The sequence below is a fragment of the Brachycentrus maculatus genome, unplaced genomic scaffold (genome assembly GCF_059751285.1).
Source record: "Brachycentrus maculatus isolate JH-2025_06_01 unplaced genomic scaffold, ASM5975128v1 h1tg000878l, whole genome shotgun sequence".
Lineage (NCBI taxonomy): Eukaryota > Metazoa > Arthropoda > Insecta > Trichoptera > Brachycentridae > Brachycentrus > Brachycentrus maculatus.
Window position 1 is genome coordinate 44,460 of NW_028281603.1, and position 23,611 is coordinate 68,070.

Sequence of the window (23,611 nt, forward strand, 5' to 3'; positions counted from 1 at the left end):
TATATCAGATCAATATGCTTAAAAACAAGCTTTGAATAAGCAAAGTAAGTTATTACAAATACCTAAACGAATATGGAAAAAAATAACAAATTTCTTTCACATACATAGTTGCTAAAATGAGTAGAATTATAAATATTGGATAGTATGTAAAGTGATCCGATCGGAGGCACCATTGGATCAATCGGTATGAAACAAAAAGAAGAAGAAGAATGGCTAATCGTTAGTATGAGTTAATATATTATGTTCTTCTATACTTGATAAATCATTACAGCTGTATTCGCAATTTGTACAAGTGAAAGTTTTCTGATATTTGTGAAAAAATGCGTGTCTCTCCAAGTCCGAGACATATTTTGATTTATAGTTACACACTGAGCATCGAAGTGGTTTATCTTCGACAATATTAGTTGAAGCATTATTTTGCAATACTTTATCTGAACACGTACATGTGTATTTCTTATCTCTGTAATTTTGTTTGAGAGATCGTAATTTAGATTTCTTAGCATATGTGCATTTGCATGGTAATGGAATTTTGCACGGATGAACTCTTTGAAGATGTTTCTTTAAAAATGATTTCTTTATGCATGCATATTTGCATTCAGAACATGAATATGGCTTCTTTTTCTTGCCCGCTGTTTCAATAGTTCCCCTTGTATAACCTACAACAAACAATACATTTTAATAATATTATAATCAGAAAACAAAAACATATATGACAAGTACCGTGGCGCAGTTAGATGGGTGGACGATAGATAGACTACGTAATCGATGCCACGGGTTCGATTGTCGCCAATTGCTGACATACATTTAAAAAAGTATTTCTTTGTAATTTATCAACAGAATTTATCTATTTGCCTGGGCCGACATTTAAGCAGTGCCTCATTGGCAACATACTTGTCTTTTGTCAAAAGAAAGTCTAATATAATACATATATCTTAATACTTTGGTATGGGTACCTAGATGTGAATGAGTCGTATACCGTTGTTTGTAAACTGGTGAGTAAGTAGTCCTGACAAAAATACATCAAATATAGGTAAGTCATTTTGAGAGAAAACAAATAAATGTATAATAAATAAAACTTCAAATGCCGTAACATAACGTACTTGAATTATCATAAGTGGTATGAGAAGATTCGATACATTCCTGTTTAATATCGGGATAGGAAATGTCTATCTCTGAATCGTTTGTGATATCGGCGCATTCTACGGTGTTACATAGCTCAGTACTGGTCCCTACACCATCTGAGGAAGTATTCGTATTTCTTGTGTTCGGACATGCCGTTACACGGAGAATATATCGTACGTCGGCAGACTGTACAATTTCCGCTCCTGACGCAAGAATATCCATTATTGCGGGTGCAAAAAGGGCTGAAATACAAAACATTAAATAATTATAGACATGTCATAATACATTTTGAAAGCTACATCTCCCTACGAGTTGAGAGAGTTCCTTTAATGAAGTCTAAAGGTTTTATGACGAGCTGAAGAGGGTTTCAGAAGATAGACTGAAATGGGGAAGGAAATGTCACCTGTTGCTGCAGATCAATACGCAGGATTGAGACCAGAGAGAGAGAGGTTTTATTTAAATTTTATATAACCATTATAAACTTACCGAACGTCCCTTTTCTACTGAATGGTAAACAATCCAACATTAGTTTAGCAAATAATTAATCGGGTCCATAAGTGGGAACATTGCGATGTCAATAGTCTGCGAAATCAGGTTTGCACTAACACATGGTTAACGCCAGTATGCATTAACGAACGGCCAACTTTGCTATACGAGAGATACCGCAATACCACATCGAATAATCAATGACCGCCAAAAATTTAAATAATCGCTATCATGTCGAAACTTACACGTATATTTAAATTTTATAAATATCTTTAAAATAATTTGTCTCTTGTCTCTGGCCAATATCTGTACCCGACGGATTCTCCAGTTCTTTGGACACGTTGCGCGTGGCAACGAGGATAGCCTGGAACGACTAGTTGTGATCGGTAGCCTGGAGGGAAAGAGAGGGAGAGGAAGATCCCCACACGATGGACCGATCAAGCAGCAGGCACCTCAGTGGTTGGAGCGCTACGTGCAGCGCAGTCAAGGGATAACTGGAGAAGAGTCATTGCCTCTGCAAGGGTCACAACCCTCAGCAATGAGGATTAAGACGGAGAAGAAGATGTTTTAAAACCAATAAGATGAGTATATTTATAGCTTTATTAAAACTTTTGACGTTTAAATCGAAGCAGAAGTGATTGATCAAACGACCGAACGGCTACACCACGTTAAGAAGATCATGTAAGTATTGGGGTATGTTGTTAAATAATTGCTTGAATTTTTTATTGCTACTGAGAAAACTATTATTCTCATGTAAAACACCTTTTCCAGAAAAAATTACGATTCTATCAAGAATAACTATCTTTATTTTTAAAATATCCAACCACAAAATTTGTAAAAAATGAGAAAAAAAGTACATCAATTAATAAATTTTAAAATTAAGCATGAAGAAAAGATGTCATTATTAAAAATCCACTCAAGCAAAAGATTGAATAATCTTTTTAATCAAAATGGCTTTAATCCTTTCTTTATAAAAGGTGTACATTTTTGAAATTCGAATATTTTTATATTTCAATTTAAAATGATACATTGATAGTTGTAGCCGTTCGTTTTCTTGCAAAGAGTGGTGCTGGGTTTTATTTTGACCGAATATGTTTGACATATTGAAAGCTTTGATAAATTTCATTGTTTTGTTCTAATTTTTATACACAATAAAAAATGCTTCTCAATTATTTTAGAGGTCTAAAAATAAATGCAGTTAGGTGTGAAACAGGAAAGTGCAAAATCACATCATTGTCAGAGGTACAAAATACATATATATATATATGAGGGATTCTGTAGAATTTTAAATGATTTAAATAATATTATCTAGTTACATGTAAACGATCATTAGTGAATCGTAAATTAGTCAGGCTCTAATTCTGTCATTTTTTGTTTATATTTCAGTCAAAATATCGATCTTGCTGCATCAGGGTCACATATTGTACAGCCTGGTGATGCAGATGTGAATATTCTCTATGATGGAAAAGCATATCCCTACATAGGTAAAGAGTCTACTCCTATTTGAGGGGACGAGTACTGAACTTTACCACACGGGAGGATATAGCGACAAAATGATCCGCTCGAAGATACATATTACTAATCCTTTCGTTAAACAAGAATGTGTCGAATCTTCTAGTAAGTATTTATGATCGCAGCAGTAAATCTGACATATTCTGTTCTATGTATTCGACTCATTGTTTCATTCCTCATTAGTATTTCTTGTCGTTACCACATTTAATAATATGTACTGACGAGTTTCTGTTTAGTATTTAATTTATAATTATATTTTAGGTAAATTGAAGAAAAATAAAGGTGCTGTTAAAAGAGTAAAAAACAATAAATTACCAAAAGTGAAAAGGGAAAAACGCGAGACCTCATTTAAACCAAGAGTGTTTGTTTGTGAACATTGCGGTCGTGTTTTTACTCAGAAAAGTTCTATTCAATTTCACATGCCTATTCACATAGGTAAATTGTTACATTGTCCCTTGTGTGATAAGTACAAGACGCATATTAAAGCATATTTGCAAAGACACAAGGAAAATTTTCATCGAAATACAAAAACATTTGCGTGTCCCACGTGTTCCAAAGTATTCAAAACAAGTAGCAATTTGAATCGGCACGTGCTAATTCACAATAAATTGAAAACATTCTCTTGTTCAGAATGTAGTTATTCAGGTGTTTCTGAAGAACGTTTAGATTTACATTCTAGAACACACTCTAAAGTGAGACCGTTTTCCTGTAGTAAGTGTGATTATACGTGCAAGCTTAAAAATATGATGAATGTGCATACGAAGAATAAACACGCACATAAAGCTATGTTTCAGTGTTCGGAATGTTTATACGCCACTAACAATAAAGTGTTAATGCGTAACCATGTTCGCAAACACATGGATAATGTTTATTTTAACTGTTTCAAATGCTCTTTTGTTTGTAAAACTAATTCTGCCCTAAAAGAACACATGTACATGCACGGAGACAAACGTATGTCTTGCACTAGTTGCAATTATACGTGTTACTATAAATACGATTTGGTCAAACATATGCGTACCCATAAGAGAGTAATGTCATTCAAGTGTACTGATTGCAACTTCAGAACGTCTGAGAAAGCATATTTAAAATGCCACTTTAGGAACGTACACGGCCCAGTTACACGTATATGTGACGCATGTGGTTATGAAACGGTGTTTAGATGTGCTTTGATAAAACACATAAAACTCTTTCATGACCCTACTAATCCCTTCGCGTGTAAGACCTGTGAGTTTATTGGCCGCAACGAAAAAGCTCTATTGCTGCACTCAAATCTTCATAAATATTAGATTTTGTTGTAATTATTTGTAAAGCTTTTTTTTTGTTTCCGTCACTACACAATTTTGTAACTAAAGCTCATCATCTCGATAGAAGGTTTTTCACTTGTCTGAATTTAAACTCTGTATAGGATGCTGTAAACGTACTGCAGTATGTGAGATGCAGCTACACTCAATGCACAATGCACAGTAGTCTCACCGCTGTCGCACTGGTCAGAGTCAGAGTATAGAAAACCCTTATACAAAAGACACGAGATAGTAGTATCAAAAACATCCCTTTGAGATTACAGTTTGTTTTATATACCTGTCTCATTATATTTTTATAACGAAAATCCACCGAAAACTACCACGTAAAGAATGTTTCGCGGTATCAATAATATTATACATTTTGAGAAATGTCACACAAAAATACGTTCTATGTAAATCTGTATTGGTATTTTTGTCGCAATTGTTCTGTTTAAATTTACTAAAAGAAAAATATTGACAAACCTTGTTTATTTTTTACAAGACAGTATCCTCATTTTATCGATAAAAACGTCTAATGAAAATAATATTTTTTTTACCTACCGACTTACATAGGATTTCAATGGCACTGAGGATTACGCATAACAGGATATCTGGGATAAATATCTGGGAGAACATAATATTTTTCATAACATTATTATAAAATTACAACAATTCTTATTGTTACTTAATTATGATATCGACTGTTTTCAAAGCAAGCAGTCTCTTCCTCAAGATTAATTAGCACAAAATTTTTGTGTTAGTTAGTCTTGAGTTAGGTAGTTGCCTCGAAACCGGTCGACATTAGGTCATAAAATAATGATTTTAAAACCAAGTTATTTTTTCAGTTTCAAAATTAAATTCACAGGTAAGTGTTTCAAACATTTAGTAAATAATATTTTTTGAATATCTGTATTGCATGAGTTCGCCATCGTGGTGCAATGGTTAACGTGTTTACTTTTTGTGCTGGAGGTCCCGGGTTCGATATTCCCAGCGGGAGGGGGGGTTAAAATAAATATTAGTGATTTAGCTCTCTAATACTTATTAAATATTATTCTGGATTGTTCCCTGACGCGCAGGAGTGATCACTTTTCCTTCATCTAAGTAACGATCAAGATAACACTGCGTTAATAAGATGCAGTGCTCTATGCACCATTGGGTTAGGATAAGGGTGCGGATAAGAAGTATTGCTAGAGTAATAATTAAGTAGGTACTAATTTATTCTGGAACATGAACCTGCGTGGAATAAAAAAATGTAGCCGCTCGTTTTCTTATCATCTCGGGCAGTGAACGCGTAGTTTCAGCGTAAATTTCATTTTGACGGATAAAAATTACATTTGTCACTTGTACATGTAAATAATGTATTTTGGAGACCTAATGTAGTAATCGTTGTTTGAAGATATAAAGATATGCAAAGATATTACGTCTAGTTTATATGTAGGTCACAATTGGTTGCATAGCATAATATTGATTTTAGCACCTTTTTAATGTTTTGGCAATGAATTCGCGGTCGTACAGTCGAAATGCAAGAAATTGCATTTCGACTGGATTTGTAGATTAATTATACCGTACTATCAACGTTTTCTTTTTTACTTCAGTCAAGAAATTGCATTTACTACTGCATTTTTAAATTGATTACAATGTACATTTATGTTTTTTTTTTACTTCAGTCCTATTTTCACCTGGAAACATGGATCTTCCTGCATCGTGTTCAGATATTGTAAAGCCTGACATTGAAGAAATTAATATTATCCAAAGTGGAATGGAATGCCCCAACATTCAAAAGAAGTTTATTCCAACGTTTGATGTCGGGACAAGTATTGAACCACGCTATGCTGGAGAATGCAGTGACATGATGATCCACTCAAAGATAGACGTTTCGTATCCTGACATAAAACAAGAATGTATTAAAGCTTCTAGTACGTATTTGTGAAAGCATGAATCATTAACAGTACGGGAGTGCAATCCCAAATGCCTAGTCTTTACCGCTATTCTCTTTTTGTACCTATTCCTGGCTCCTTCAATTCCTACCTATGGGTCTTATATATGTATCAGTTATGTTTACAACTAGCTTCTCACTTACGTCATCTGTAAATCGTTATATATATTCAAATCCTAGATCCATGAATCTGGAACACCATTTTGATTATTTTGCAATCATATAATCGATAATTAAGTTGACCCAAGTCGAAGCGGACTATGCACTATTTGAATCAGATGTGTCTGCAATGATTATTGATTCGATTAAAATAATACATTCTGCTTGTTAAACATGGGTAAAAAAATATTTATATCCAAATTGTGTAGCTGACAATGCACAGGCTAGATGGACAATGATAAAGCCAATTAAATAATTTCACATATACGCTATGAATACTATAGTATATTAAGAGAGAAAAGAGAAATATAAGGGAATATAAAATTAAACATGAATTAAATTCATTTTTCTGCGCGTCATCATAACTTGTAATCACATTTAAAAATACTTAATGATGATTATTAATGGATTGAGATGTTGACCTTATGTAAATCATGCTTTGATTTTTTTTGTGTTTATTTTCCATTATGTTTTTAGGTGGAACAATGAAGTGGGAAGGTGGTACTGAACCTGTAGAAATCGAGAAACTACCAAAAGTAAAAACCAAAAAACCACAGCGGTCTTCATCAAAACCAGGAATATGTGTTTGTGACCATTGCGGTCGCGTATTTACTAATAAAAACGCAATTAAAAGTCACATGCCCCTTCACGTAGGTAAACTGTTACATTGTTCTTTGTGTGACAAGTATAAAACGTATTTTAAACCGTATTTGCGAAAGCACAAACAACATGCCCATCAAGATACAAAAAAATTCGTATGTTCTACGTGCTCTAAAGCATTCAAAACCGGTAGCGATTTGAATCGACATGTTGCCATTCATAATAATTTTAAAGCATTCTCTTGTCCAGAGTGTAGTTATTCAACTGTGTCGAGACAACGTCTCAATTTACATTCTGGAAAGCATTCTAAAGCAAAACAGTTTTCTTGTAATGAGTGCAATTACACATGCCATATTAAACGTGCGATGAATGTCCATACGAAGAATGTGCACACACAGAAAAACGAATTCCAATGTTCAGAATGTTCCTACGCTACTAACAATAAAGTATTAATACGAAACCATGTTCGTAAACACATGGATAAGGTTAATTTTAACTGTTTCAAATGCTCTTTTCTTGGTGAAACTGTTTCTGCGCTTAAGGAACATATGCACACTCACGGAGAGAAGCGAATGTGTTGCACAAGTTGCACTTTCACGTGTTACTATAAATCGGACTTGTCAAAACATATTCGAACTCATTCGAGATTAATGTCAATTAGTTGTACGCACTGTAGTTTCAAAACCTCTGAAAAAGCGTATTTAAGAAAACACTTACGGGCCGTACATTCTTCTGTAGCACATATGTGTGACGCATGTGGTTACAAATCAGTGTTCAAACACGCCTTGATAAGGCACATAAAGCGCTTTCATGACTCTACTAATCCTTTAGCGTGTAAGTCCTGCGAGTTTATTGGCCGCAACGAAAAAGCTCTAAAGCTGCATGGAAATATTCATAAATATTAGTTTTTTTTCTTCGATTTGGCACTGCGAATTTTCAGTTAAAGATTACCACATGCGCGTTCGCACCAGTTGGGACGTAGGAGACTCCCATCTCTTTGGGTTATCCCATCTTTCCTTAGATGTCCCTAAGCCTACTCGGAGACTATTCCGCAATCTTTACACATTTATTAGTCGTATCCTGGCTGTATCGGGAATATTTTACTAAAGGAAATATATGTGATTTATGTTTAGTAATAGTTTTTTTCTACTTAGGTCAAATATTTGTATTATGCTTAGACTCTTAATAAATAACTTTACATCTCTAAAACGTGTTTTAAGTTTTTTTATTCAATGTATTTCTATAAATTTACCTTGAGCCGGGCCGCCATAGTAAATTGTAAACAAAATAATGAAAACGTAATGGCATGACACAAATATCGCAGGACAGACTGAAAAATCAACGGCGGCCGGATCGCCCCAAAATGTACTGCTCACAGGGAAACTATAGACAATAAAACTAAAATGAATCCTTCGCAAATGCAAGACTGTGGTGAAGACATTCCATTAGTTTAGTTATCTGTGGTACCGGTGGCATGGTATTCATAATTTTGTTTTGTTTGGTGTTCGATCGTGGGAAAACTGGGTAAATATAATCTAAAAATTAACTTCGTAGATATTTAATGAATTTATATTTTAAATGCGGATGTTTGTTTGCATGTATTTTAAAATGGACAGTTATTGGATTGAAAAGTGAGGTTAGGTAATCTGACCGGCCGTAAAGTATACTCGTCGATGTTTACTTCGTAATATTTTGACAGTGCCAGCACACAAAGAAATAGAAAAAATGTTTATATTTTGTATTGATATTTGTGTACATTGTTCAGCTTGACTTTTTATCAGTGAAGTCAAACCATAGTATATTCGAAATACTTCTTGGCTTATGTATTTCACGATTTCGGTATTTTTCATATCGCTCATTTGGTGCAACAATGACATAATTACACATTTAAAAAAAAAAACAAATTTAACATGTCAAAATATGCGAAAAGACTATTGACATCGGGGAAAACATCGACTGAATTGATTTTGTGGTGAAATGCTGCGAGAGTCATTGTAGAATTGAGTAAAATGGCGCTATTTCTGTTGCTACAACGTCTGAATGGCATCTCCTGTAATATTTCTAAAAGTGTAATTACGCCATCGTTACACCAAATGAGCGATATAACGTTTTACAACACAAATATCTGGCAGATCGCATTTAGACTACATTTTTAGAGTAATACTATACGATGTTATTATTAAATTCAGGTATTTCAGGTACACTTGGCTCCTCATATATATAATACTACCAACTTCCAAAAAAATAATACCAACTTTTAAAAATATGTATTTTTTTATTTGTAATATAGTATATAAACAACAGACATAAATTATGAAGTCCTGATAATCTGCGGTTAAAACATTTTGTTAACGAGTTTATAAATTAAGTTCGATTAAAGCTTTTTAACAAAAAATTAATGATTTACATTTTTACACATTAAAATTTCATCATTTTTTTAAAACTAAACAATATACAGATTAAAAACTTTGAATATCACAACATAAATTCAAATTAAATCAGTTAAAAGTCAAACAATTTAAGACAAGTAACTGTAAGAAAAGTATATTTCACATACTAAAATAACAGTAAAAAGACAAGACTAAATCCATGAATAGTATGTATCATAAATTATAATGATGACAACTTGGAAATACCATAAAAATTTAAAGACTAGAAACTGTAAACAGTATATTTTGTTTACTTAAATAAGAACAATTGCAAAATCAAATAATATTAAGACCAGAAACCATAAATATAATAGTAAATATCGAAATATGAAATAAAAATAAAAACAGTTGAAAAATCAGACGACATAAAGACTAGAAAGGATAAATTGATTATATCCCTTACTTAAATAATGAAAACAGTAAAAAATTCAAACCGTATGAAGATCAAATGTATAAAAAGTATACATCGCTTATTTTAATGAGATCAGTTAAATATCAAACAATATAAATAGGTACTTAATCTGTAAAAAGTATATATCACTTATAATGAGATCTTTAAAAAATTAAACAATTTTAAGACTAGAAACTGTAAATAATATATATCACAATATAAAATAAAAATGTCAGTTGAAAAATCTTACAATATAACGGACTAGAATCTATAAATAGTTTAACTTATAATCGAGATAAATTGAATCAACCAATATAAAGACTTTTGATAGTAGATATCACCTATTAATATGAGAACAGTTGAAAAATCAATCGTAAAGACTAGTAAATTTACATAATATGCCACTTGTATATAAACAAAGATTTTTTCTTAAATAAAGGAAAACGAACAATATACCCATCCAGTGGTTATCATTATTTGATTTGTACTCTGATATAGTATAAACTTTATTTTTATTAATATATTTAATTTCCCTAGTGATTATTATTCTAATTAAGTCTTTATAAATACGAGCAGTCCGCTCGTATTAAGAGAGAGATGCTGCTTGTTACTCAAATATTATATTATTTAGTAAATACAATTAATAAATTTATACAAATAAAAAAAAGGTTTTGTATTTCAGTCGTATTTTCACCCGGAAAGATGGAGCTCATTGCATCAGGCCCAGCTGCTGTACAGTCTAGCGACGTAGAAGAGAATATTGTCAAAAATAAAATAGTATATCCCGAGAAAGGGATCAAGTCTGCTCCTGATCATGGTGCTGGAACGAGTACTGATGTACACTACACCGAAGAATCAAGCACGATGATCTACTCGGAGATAGAAATTGACTATCCTGATATTAAACAAGAATGTTTAAAATATTCTAGTAAGTTTAAGCGTATTCATTAGTAAAAATTGGCACAAATGCTCATATTAATTCCACCCGAAGAGGCCTATTCGATCCAGTCAATTCTAAATAACTATTTATTCAAACACAATCATACTCATTGCTTACCGTGTCATACGTATTACGAGTTTGAAACGATTTAGAAATAATTACATATTAAAATGATAATATTCTTCAAAACGAACGTTTAAATTACTTACTGAGTGACAGAATCAGAACGCATATCATGTTTTGCATATAGTTGCCATTATTGCCCGAAAACATAACTATTTATTATTTTTCTGGTAAGAGAAAACCTTCAACTTATTTGCTGACGCAAATCTCGATAATATCTTGATTTGTGTTCATGGCACATGTTTAATTCATAGTGATATTTTAGGTGATTCAAACAAAAGGAAAGGCTCTTGCGAAAAAGTAAAAAGCAAGAAACCACCTAAAGCAAAAAAGATGAAACGACGAAACACGGTATCGAACCAAGGAGTGTTTGTTTGTGAACCTTGCGGTCATGTTTTTACGCAGAAAAGCGCAATTGTGCGTCACATGTCCGTTCACGTGGATAAATTGATACGTTGCCCAATATGTAACAGTTTTGAAACATATTTGAAAGCGCAGTTGAAGAACCACACGGAATGTTTCCATCATACAAACAAATACGTATGTTCCACGTGCTCCAAAGTTTTTAAATCTAATTCTCATTTGAAGCGACATGTGGTAACTCATAGTATACTTAAACCGTTCCATAGTCCAGAATGTAGTTTTTTAGCTAAATCTGAAGAACTTCTGAATATACATTCCGAAATACATTCTGAAGTAAGACCGTTATCTTGTAAAGAGTGCAATTACACGTGCAAGAGTAGATATAAATTGAATGTGCATATCAGGAATACGCACGAAGAGAAACATTTGTTTCAATGCTCAGAATGTTCATACGTTTCCAACAATAAATTTTGTTTACAAAACCATGTTCGTCGACACGTAAAGAAAGGTTATTTTGACTGTTTTGAATGCTCTTTTATTTGTGAGACTGATGGAGCATTAAATTATCACATGTCCATTCACGCAAAGAACAAAATATCTTGTTCTGTGTGCAATTATACATGTTACTACAAAAGTGCTTTGTCAAGACATATGCGCAACCATTAGAGAACGATACGATAAGGTGTTGTCATTGTAACGTCATAACCTCTGGAGAAAGCGTAATATTTATTTTTAAAAAACACGTCAGAAGCTTACGTGCCCTTACCATATGTGTATAATATGCATGTGCTGTATTTAAATATATGCCTTTTATGTTATTTACTAATAAATATATACCTTCATTGAATATTTGTTTTTAATGACATTGAATACTTTTATAATAATAAAAACTATTTTTTTTTAAAACAGACAAATGTTACGTAAACGATGGTTAGGTAAACGATGTGATAGATCGCGTTGCCAGACTGAAATGGCAATGGACGAGACAGATGGGCATCCAGAGTTCTGCGGTGGAGACCATCGGACATGAAGAGAGGAATAGACCGGCCCCAGAAGAGACAGATGACATTGTCCGCGTCGCGGGTAGTAAGTGGATCGAAAGAGCCTGAACGAGAGAAGTCTGGAAAGAATTAAAAGAGGCCTACATCCAGCAGTGGAGAAATATTTATGGATGTAAAGATACATGTAAGTAACAAAATAAAAATAAAGCAGAGTGAACATTGTTGAACTTCGATTCCTTAGACGAGGTTTGGAATATTGATGTATGATATGAGTGAAAATGAAGATAGAAAGGAATGCAAGGCTGAGGTAGGGATAATTGAAAATTGTAGATAGGTTATTTTAGGTGGTATGGACACGTGGGGCGAAAAACACATTAATAATCGTTCAGAAAGAAAAGAAGGATGGTGGACCACTTGATAAGACACAATGGCTTAGTAATAATAATAACTGCGTTAAGGAAACTAAGGTAGCAAAAAGAAAAGTAGTTATTTTATGTAGATTAAGGGGAAAATTATTGTACTCACATAAAGAGGTTCGATGTGACACGAAAAAGAGGACCGATACTTGAAAGATGAGTATGGTAAAAAAAGAAGATCGTTTTTCAAAGCGCACTTAACCGTTTTCACTGGCGTGGGAACGATGATGCTCTTTTAAATTATTTTTACGCCGAGATGTATAAGTACACTTTGTGCACGCGAAAGGTTTCTCATCAGAGTGTATTGCAAGATGTTTATTAAAATCGCTTTTCTGAACGCACGTGTACGGGCACATCGAACACGAGAAAGGGTGCTTAGTATGAGAATAACTATGTATCTTCAAGCTAGATTTATTTTTGCACGTATACTCACATTCTGGACATTTAAATGGTTTCACGTCAGAGTGAGTTTTCAGGTGCCTTGTCAAATTACTTTTCAAAACAAACGTGTACGGACATTCCGAACAACAGAACAGCTTTTTGCTAGTATGAGTTAAAACGTGATTATTTAAATTGCTTTTTGTAGAGCACGAAAATGCGCAATCTAAACACTTAAAAGGTTTCTTTCCAGTGTGCGTCAGTAAATGGTTGTTTAAGCTGGATTTATTTCTGCATGTATACGTGCACTCTGGGCAAGAAAACGGTTTCTCTTTGGTATGAGTTAAAACATGTCTTTTCAGATGAGCCTCCTGTAGACACGTGTATGTACATTCTTCACATGAGAATGGTTTTTCACCAGTATGTGTAAGTAAATGTCTCTTCAAATCGCATTCTTGGGCACATGAATATGCACACTTCGCACATAAATATTTTTTTCGTCTTTTTGTGTCAGTATGAGTTAGAGAATGCCTTTTTAAGCTGGCTTTATAAGCGCATTTGAATTCACACTCTGAACAGGCGAAAGGTTTCTTACCAGTGTGAATCAAAATATGACTAATCAAACTGGATTTCTGCCTGCATGTATATGAACATTCTGAACAAGATAAAGGTTTCTGAACTGTATGAACTAGAAGATGTCTTTTTAATTTGCTAATACGATCGCTTGTATACGTACATTCAGAACATGCATGCTTTCCAGGTTCTTTATACTTGTATGTCTTACGAATATCAGTTTTTTTCTTTAGTATATGACTTAACGATTTAAACTTACTCTCAAATGTTGCAGGAGAAAATATATTACTAATCGAATCAGAATTATTCTCAAATGTTACCGGAAGCTCAGTTAAAAGACGACTTATCGATTTTGAATCATCGTCAAATGTTGTAGGAGGTTCAATAAATACAGAACTTATCGATTTACGTTGATTCTTTAAGGTTGCGGGAGACTCGGTATATATACGACTAATCGATTTAGATTGGGACTCAGTAGATATAAATGATTTAAATTTATTCTCAAATGTTGCAGATTTAGATTCATTATTTAATTTTGCAGTAGGCTCGGTAGATATACGAGTAATCAATTTGCATTGATTCTCTAATGTTATAGGAGGCTCGGTAGATATATGACTAATCAATTGAGATTGATTCTCTAATGTTGCAGGAGACTCGGTAGATTTACGACTTATCGGTTTAAAATCATCCTCAAGTGTTGTCGATTTCGATTCATTATTTAATGTTGCAAGAGATTTGATAGATTTACGACTAATCGATTTACGTTGATTTATTAAGGTTGCATGAGACTCGGTAGATATACGTCTAATCGGTTTAGATTGATTCTCTAATGTTGCAGTAGACTCGGTAGATATACGACTAATCGATTTACATTGATTATCTAATGTTATAGGAGGCTCGGTAGATATACGACTAATCGGTTTTAATTCATTATCTAATGTTGCAGGAGACTCGGTAGATATACGACTAATCGATTTATATTGATTCTCTAATGTTGCAGGCGAAAATATATCACTTATCGATTCAGAATTCTTCTCAAATGTAACCGGAGTCTCAGTTAATAAACGACTAATCGATTTGGATTGATTCTCTAATGTTGCGGGAGACTCGGTAGATAAACGACTAAATGATTTAAAATTATGCTTCAATATTGCAGGTTTAGATTCATTATTTAATGTTGCAAGAGACTTAGTAGATATACGACTAATCGATTTACGTTTAATCTTTAAGGTTGCAGAGGACTCAGTAGATATACGACTTAAAGATTTAAATTTATTCTCAAATGTTGTCGATTTAGATTCATTATTAAATGTTACAAGAGACTTGGTAGATATACGACTAATTGATTTACGTTGATTCTTTAAGGTTGCAGGAGACTCGGTAGATATACGTCTAATTGGTTTAAATTGATTTTCTAATGTTGCAGAAGACTCGGTAGATATACGACTAATCGATTTAGATTGATTCTCTAATATTGCAGTAGACTCGGTAGATGTATGACTAATCGATTTACATTGATTCTCTAATGTTATAGGAGGCTCGGTAGATATACGACTCATCGATTTAGATTGATTCTCTAATGTTGCAGGAGACTCGGAAGATTTACGACTTATCGATTTAATTTTATTTTCAAATGTTGCAGGAGAAAATATATCACTTATCGAATCAGAATTCTTCTCAAATGTAACCGGAGACTCAGCTAACAAATGACTAATCGATATAGATTGATTCTCTAATGTTGCAGAAGACTCGGTAGATATATGACTTAACGATTTAAAATTATGATCAAATGTTGCAGGTTTAGATTCATTATTTAATGTTGCAAGAGACTTAGTAGATCGACGACTAATCGATTTACGTTGATTCTTTAAGGTTGCAGGAGACTCAGTAGATATACGACTTATCGATTTAAATTTATTCTCAAATGTTGCGGGAGACTCGGTAGATATACGATTTAACAATTTAAAATTATTCTCAAATGTTGCAGGAGAAAATATATCACTTATCGATTCAGAATTATTCTCAGATGTCAACGGATTCTCAGCTAAAAAACGACTAATCGATTTAGAATCAAAGTCAAATGTCGCAGGAGGTTCAGTAAATACAGAACTTATCGATTTAGAATTATCTTCAAGTGCTGCATGAGGCTCGGTAAACACAGAACGTATCGATTTAGAATCATTCTCACATGTTGCATCAGGCTCAGTAATTATACAACTTATCAGTTTAGAATCATTTTCAAATGCTTCACGAGGCTCAGTACATAAAGAATTTTCAGATTTAAAATCATTCTCAAATGTTGCAGGAGTCTTAACAAATATATGGCTTATTGATTTAGAATCATTCTCAAATGATGCAGATTGGTCAGTTAATTTGCGATTAATTGATTTTGAATCATTATCAAATGTTGCAGGAGGCTCAGTTAAAACACAACTTATCGATTTAAAATTATTCTCAAATGTTGCATCGGGCTCAGTAGATTCACAATTTATCGATTGAGGAACATTTTCAAATGCTGCAGAAGGCTCAGTAAATATACTACTTATCGATTTAGAATCATTTTCAAATGTTACACGAGGCTCAGTTAACAAAGAATTTTTCGATTTAAAATCATTCTCAAATGTTGTAGGGGTTTCAATAAATATACGACTTGTCGTTTGGGAATCATGATTAAATGATGCAAGAGGCTCAGTAATTATACCACTAATCGATTTAGAATCATTTTCAAATGCTACACGACGCTCAGTAAATAAAGAATTTTCGGATTTAAAATCATTCTCAGTAACACAACATATAGATTTAGAACCATTCTCAAATATTGCAAGAGGCTCAACAGATATACGACTAGTTGATTTAGAATCGTTCTCAAGTGATGCAGAAGGGTCAATAAATGTATGATTTATCGATTTTGAATCATTCTCAAGCTTTGCAGGAGACTCAGTAAAAACACAACTAGTCGATTTAGAATTATTCTCAAATGTTGCATCTGACTCAATAGATAAACAATTTATCGACTGGATATTTTCAAATGCTGCAGGAGGGTCAGTTATTATACTACTGATCGATTTCGAATCATTCTCAAATGTTGTAGGAGGCTCAATACAACTTATTGATTTAGAATTATTTTCAAATGTTGCAGGAGTCTCAACAAATATACGACTTTTCGTTTGAGAATCATTTTCAAATGATGCAGGGGGCTCACCAAATAAAACATCTTTCGATTTAGAAATATTCTTAGATGTTGCAGTAGGCTCAGTTAAAATACAACTAATCGATTGAGAAATATTTTCAAACGCTACAGGAGGCTCAGTAATTATACTACTTATCGATTTAGAATCATTTTCAAATGCTACACGAGACTCAGTAAATAAAGAATCTTCGGATTTAAAATCATTCTCAAATGTTGCAGGGGGCTCAGTTAAAACAGAACTTATCGATTTACACTTATTTTCAAATGACGCAGGAGGGTCATATAAACGACTTATCGATTTAGAATCATTCTCAAATATTGCAAGAGGCTCAACAGATATACGACTTATTGATTTAGAATCATTATCAAGTGATGCAGAAGTGTCAATAAATGTACAATTTATCGATTTTGAATCTTTCTCAAATGTTGCAGGAGGATCAGTAAATATACGATCTATCGGTTTAGGATCATTTACAAATACTACAGGAGTCTGAATAATTTCACAAGTTATCGAATTAGTATTATTTTCAAATGGTGCAGGAAGTTCAACAAATAAAGGCTTTATCGATTTTGAATCACTCTCAAATGTTGAAGGAGGCTCAGTTAAAACACAACTTGTCGAATTAGAATTATTCTCAAACGTTGCAGGGGGGTCAGTAAGCATACGACTTATTGATTTAGAATTACTTTCAAATGATGCAATAAGCTTAGTAAATATACGATCAACCGATTTATAATCATTCTCAAATACTGCAGGAGGCTCCACAAATTTACAAGCTATCGAATTGGAATAATTTTCCAATGATGAAGTTGGGACAACAAATATACGATTTATCGATTTAAAATCATTTTCAAGTGTTTCAGAAGGCTCAGTAAATACAAAACTTGTCGATTTAGAATTATTCTCAAATGTTGGAAGAGGCTCAGTTAATACAAAACTTAATGATTGAGAATTATTTTCAGATGACTTAGGAGGTTCAGTAAATGCATAATTTATCGATTTAGAAATATTCTCAAATATTGGAGGATGATCGGTAAATACACAATTTACTGATTTAGAATCATTCTCAAAGGTTGCAGGAGGCTCAGTAAATATACGGCTAATCGATTTAAAGACAAACTCTAATGTTGTAGGAGGTTCAGTAAATATAGGACTTTGAGAATCATTCTCGAATATTGCAGGTGGCTCAGCAAATATACGACTTATCGATGTTGCAGGTGAATCACTTTTCGATTTAGAATCATTCTCAAACGTTGTAGGTGGCTCAGTATACGTCCGACTTACCGATTCCGAGTTATTCTCAAATGTTGTAGGAGATTCAGTTAATATTCGACTTATCGATTTAGGGTTATTCTCAAATGTTGCAGGAGAATCATCAAATAACTCAAACGTTTCAGGAGAAAATATATCACTTATCGATTTAGAATCATCCTCAAACGTTGTAGGAGGCTCAATACGACTTATCGATTTAGAATTACTCTTGAATGTTGCAGGAGATTCAGTGAATATACGACTTATCGATTTAGGGTTATTCTCAAGTGTTTCAGGAGACTTATCAAATATCTCAAGTGTTTCCGGAGAAAAAATATCACTTATCGTTTCTGAATCATCCTCACACGTTGCCGGAGGCTCAATCGATACATGACTTATCGATTTAGAATCATCTTCAAATGTCACAGGAGATTCAGTAAATATACGACTTATCGATTCAGGGTTATTCTCAAGTGTTGCAGGAGACTCGTCAAATAACTCAAATGTTTCAGGAGAAAATATATCACTTATTACCGATTTAGCATTATTCTCACATGTATCTGGAGGCTCAATTGATAAATTATTTAACGATTTAGAATCATCGTTAAATATTGCAGGAGATTCAGTAAATATACAACTTATCGATTTAGGATTTTCCTCAAATACTGCAGGAGACTGAGTAAATATAGAGCTTATCGATTTCGAATTATTTTCAAATGTGGAAGGAGGCTCAACAAGCATATGACTTATCAATTGAGAATCATTCTCAAGTGTTGCAGAAGGCTCAGTAAATATACAAGTTATCGATTTAAAAATATCCTCAAATATTGCAGGAGACTCAGTAAGTATACAACTTATCGATTCAGAAATGTTCTCAAAAGTTGCAGGAGACTCAGTAAATCGATCAAGAATACAACTTATCGATTCAGAATAATTGTCAAAAGTTTCAGGAGACTCAGTTAATCGATCAAGAATGCAACTTATCGATTCAGAATTATTTTCAATAGTTGCAGGAGACTCAGTTAACCGATCAAGAATACGACTTATCGTTTTAGATTTACTCTCAAAAGTTGCAGGCGACTCAGTTAATCGATCAAAAATACGACTTGTTGTTTTAGATTTACTCTCAAAAGTTGCAGGAGACTCAATTAATCGATCAAGAATGCAACTTATCGATTCAGAATCAGTTTCAATAGTTGCAGGAGACTCAGTTAACCGATCAAGAATACGACTTATCGTTTTAGATTTACTCTCAAAAGTTGCAGGAGACTCAGTTAGTCGATCAAGAATACGACTTATCGTTTTAGATTTATTCTCAAAAGTTGCAGGAGACTCAGTTAATCGATCAAGAATACATCTTATCGATTTAGGATTAATTTCAAAAGTTGCAGGAGACTCGGTAAATAAATCAAGAATACAACTTATCGATTGAGAATTATTCTTCAAATTTGCAGGTGACTCAGTAAATCGATCAAGAATACTTATCGATTGAGAATTGTCCTCAATTGTTGCAGGAGAGTCGGTATCCATATTTTCAAAATAATGTAAAGATAAATTTCCATCACAGGGTGCTAAATATTCTTGAATTCCGTCGTCGTCGTTAATATCTGAAAAGAAATAATTGAATATTATGTTTCTAAAATCTTTTATACTTCCACGCAAATTTGGTTAGTAAAATAAATTAAGAGTTAAACTCAAGATGAGGTTAATACCCAGTGAGACTAGTACCCAAGAGAAATAACATCTCCCTTTTTACTTACTTTCGTTGTCATCCTAAATTACGATCCGGGTTCTCGTCAGCGCAGTATCTTCCATTTTGTACCGAAGGCCAGGTTTTAATTGTAATACCAAACGAAAATATGGTAATGAGGGGCGCGTTTGATTTAGGCTTTTTAAATTGAATAATATTATCAAATATAAACTAAATAGATTGACCCAAATGGCGGAGGAGGTGTCATTTGTTGATGCAAATCAATCCACAAGATTGGAATCACAGAAGAAGATAAACTAAATAACTCTAATACAAAAATATGAATCCGTTGACTGTAATAATTCAAAAGTAAAATGTGTTTAATTATTTATAAACACTCTGTACCATTGTTGAAATAAATCTATTTTCAGATTTGTCGTTCGGCGAAAAAAAATGTATGCAACCTTATACAAAATCGACTACTAACAACTTATAAGAAAATGTTGTATGCTAACAAATAAATGATACTGACAATACTACTAACAAATAAATGATACTGACAATACTACTAACAAGTAAATGTTGCTCGTTTAATTAACTATTTTTACTAGTTTTTGGATAAATTAAACGAAACCAATTAGCTGTTAAACTATATCGTTATAAAAACTACGTAAATCCCTGGGAACTGGAAAATAAACAAACAAAAAAACAATTAAATAAAAAATATAAGAAAAAAAATTATAAAATATTTAAAACAGTAAAAATATTATAAACATAAAAATATAATTTACATATGGGGAATTTCAATCGCTCTGCTATACTCGGGTAGGTTAACTAAATAATATTGTTTTTCCGGTTAGTAGTGTTTTTTCTCCAATAGAATGTGCGATCGATATTCCCGAAGTGACAATATTGATTTTACTATCTCCTAAAAATCAAAGCCAAAAGTAATTTCGGGGATCATTTGTCTCATCGAGAGATCTGCCAAAATTTTCTGCATACTACAGTTACCTGTTTTTCCAAATAATTCGGCTTCAAATATAATATTCGGCAACAAAGATAAGCTCGGGTCATCAATATTATCATGGCGATCTGAAATAAACATTTATAATATTAACTACATATTGTAATATTGTTTTTCTCGGTACTATACTCAGTGATGTTTATCTCGTATGTGGCAGAGTGTGCGATCGATAAAATGTACATTTTAAATACACTCTTGAAGTGCAATAATTATTTGATTATCTCTGTTGCAATAATTATTGTTATTTAAAAATTCATCTGTCTAATAGTCAAATCCGCAATTTTGTTCTTTATACTTCAGTTACCTGTTTCATCTAATAATTCGTCTTCAAACATGTAATTTGGCATCAAAGATATGTTCTGGTCGTCAATAATATCATTATCTGAAATAAAAACAATAAACGTGTTATATTAACGGTAAGTGAATTCACATAAAACTCTTCTTCTTCATCTTACTCCTCATTACTGAGGGTTGTGACCCTTGCTGTAGCCTTGTCAACGTAAAACTATACGCTTAAAATAGGTTAACATTTTTCGCAATGCAAAACGTAAAATATGTACAGCAAATTCGGATGTAAATATTTTCTAACAGAGTAGCAATATGATAATACATGAAAATATGTATTATCACATTGAAAATACTAGAAAAATGTTTTATAAAATCCGAATAAGAGTAAGGGTAAAAAATGTGTGCACGTACGCTAATCCTACCCTGGGTACTAGAGTAGGTGTAACCAATGGATATGGGGCTATCGCAAATACGTCACACGTTAATTGTGTTCGTGGTATAGCGATGAAATGAAACTAGACCGAAAAACATATGGCTTGATAGAAAAACTTAAACAAACTTAGACTCTAGTACCCACAGTAGAACTTAATGGTCTATTATACATATACCATATGAAAGAAATATTGATTTAGGGAAACAATAAATAAAAATCGCATGTAGCACGCGTGTCTGCAACTCATATCTCACATATATGAGTTAATAACACTCAACAATTTCAAATTAACAGACATCAACATCAAAATTGCCAATTCAAAATTTGACACTAACAAAAAGATGATGCTAAAAAACGATTAAACCTATCACCAAGATCATCGAATTCTCTAATAAATTATCGTCGATCAAGACCCCATTGCCGTCGTTAAATTTGACGAGATTCCATTAATTGATTCGGCACTCACTTTGTGGTAAAATCTATCCATTTTTAATTTAAGTTTTACTTGGTACATACTACTATTTCTTGAAATCTACTGTGACACATGTTTCGATGCATTCCGCATTATTTTCGAACACCGTACGAGTCATAATAGATTTTAAGAAATAGTGGTATTTACCAAGTAAAACATAAATTAAAAAATGACGAGATTTCACTGAACTATCTTTGGTGTACATATTAGCTTTTCTATTTCTCGATTCTAGATTAAAGTTACTTAACGCATGACAAGACCTTTATTTTATTTGGTTCTGTTGACTGGTAAAATGTAAGGTTGTGATTTGCTTAATTGAAAAAGTTTTGACTCCAATCATCGTTGTGATAAAAGTGACAATATATGTTTTTGTCTTTTTTATTCATGAGCAGTATTTGACAAAAAATACATTATTTTATTCAGTACATACATCTTATATTGACAAGCGCCACAATACAGTTGTCAACAGCTGACTATAAAGTGACTACGCGGATGATTCGAGGTTAAAAATTAGCCATCAAACATTATTCTATCATCAGAAGGTATTCTACTGTGAGAGACAATATTATATAAATACTTACCAGTGAATTTTAAGCATTCTTGTTCAATATCTGGATAAGAATCATACATTTCAGTGCTGTCGGACATATTCATTAATTCTTCTTCAATATCGGTCCCTGGTACAATCTCGCTCAGGTCGGGGAACGGAGTCACCGAATGAGGAGAATCCATGTTTATAAAATTGTATTATACAGGCTATAAAGTTATATACAGGTACAAAAGTGGAGGATCGCCTACATACATCATGTTTACTACATAATAGCTACACTAATTAACTGACAACTGACATATCTACTCCATAGAAGTCCTTTGCAAGCAAGCGCCATTTTTGGAAGCTAATGTAAATGTTACCACAATAAAAAAAAATCCTTTGTTTTATGATACTTACCCACTAAGTCTCGTGCGAGTCAGAGTACCTACCGGCAGCGGACCGAATGAATTTGTAAAGGGGGGAAGCTGCTGCAATAATAAAAAATAATCAATGGAGATTAAAAAGAAACAAATTTCAACAATGCTCGGACATCGGTATTAGGAGACTGTCAGCATATAGCATAATATACAGCGTGATACGCAAAATTTAGGTGCTGACTTTAACTGTTGCAACTTTTATTTTAATCGCAATGAAAGACCCTTGATGTAGTATTTTGCGAAAATAGCACCATACAAATTATTTTTATTCATTATCATTATGGTGCAAGGGAACCTGTATCTGAATGAGACAGAGAACTACAATGAATACTTAACGACAGTCTAAGCAAAAAAATGGTTTTGAATTGTTATGAACTAATATAACAGTATTTAAATCACATTTATGTACTCAAATGTTTATAATGTTACTCTGAACAAAAGAATGAATTATTTTTGGCGCGGGTTAAAAATTTGAGCTGTTTTAAATTTCCTAAACAGTAAATATTTATGGTAGTATTCTGAATAAGTTAATGGTTTCTCACTAGAATGAGTAAAACTATCTATTTAACCATCACGCCACTTCC

General features: G+C 32.9%; 1 protein-coding gene and 4 long non-coding RNA genes across 6 annotated transcripts; 3 read left to right on the forward strand and 2 right to left on the reverse strand.

Annotated features, from left to right (window-relative positions):
* Window positions 1–214: 214 nt before the first annotated feature.
* Window positions 215–1,774, reverse strand: LOC148299939 (uncharacterized). Its single transcript, XR_015839016.1, has 3 exons — window positions 1,609–1,774; window positions 1,101–1,364; window positions 215–656 (listed from the first exon to the last, which is right to left on the reverse strand). It is a non-coding gene; the product is annotated as an uncharacterized LOC148299939 (long non-coding RNA).
* A 131-nt stretch (window positions 1,775–1,905) lies between these two features.
* LOC148299940 (uncharacterized) lies at window positions 1,906–4,872 on the forward strand. Its single transcript, XR_015839017.1, has 4 exons — window positions 1,906–2,289; window positions 2,787–2,850; window positions 2,995–3,225; window positions 3,382–4,872. It is a non-coding gene; the product is annotated as an uncharacterized LOC148299940 (long non-coding RNA).
* Window positions 4,873–5,658: 786 nt separating this feature from the next.
* LOC148299941 (uncharacterized) lies at window positions 5,659–8,304 on the forward strand. Its single transcript, XR_015839015.1, has 3 exons — window positions 5,659–5,834; window positions 6,068–6,316; window positions 6,973–8,304. It is a non-coding gene; the product is annotated as an uncharacterized LOC148299941 (long non-coding RNA).
* A 226-nt stretch (window positions 8,305–8,530) lies between these two features.
* On the forward strand, window positions 8,531–12,188 carry LOC148299942 (uncharacterized). The gene is made up of 3 exons (XR_015839014.1): window positions 8,531–8,619; window positions 10,598–10,843; window positions 11,244–12,188. It is a non-coding gene; the product is annotated as an uncharacterized LOC148299942 (long non-coding RNA).
* A 637-nt stretch (window positions 12,189–12,825) lies between these two features.
* On the reverse strand, window positions 12,826–22,955 carry LOC148299943 (uncharacterized). Of its 2 annotated transcripts, XM_088275463.1 has the most exons (5): window positions 22,640–22,955; window positions 21,170–21,247; window positions 20,853–20,933; window positions 19,912–20,526; window positions 19,447–19,758 (listed from the first exon to the last, which is right to left on the reverse strand). In XM_088275463.1, the coding sequence occupies exons 1-4, from the start codon at window positions 22,788–22,790 to the stop codon at window positions 20,486–20,488; spliced, it is 351 nt and encodes a 116-aa protein (XP_088131589.1). In that variant the 5' UTR covers window positions 22,791–22,955; the 3' UTR covers window positions 19,447–19,758; window positions 19,912–20,485. The 2 variants fall into 2 exon arrangements, with proteins under 2 accessions (XP_088131587.1, XP_088131589.1); XM_088275461.1 differs by lacking the exons at window positions 20,853–20,933; window positions 21,170–21,247; window positions 22,640–22,955 and having other exon boundaries at window positions 12,826–19,758; window positions 19,912–20,046.
* Between the last annotated feature and the right edge of the window lie 656 nt (window positions 22,956–23,611).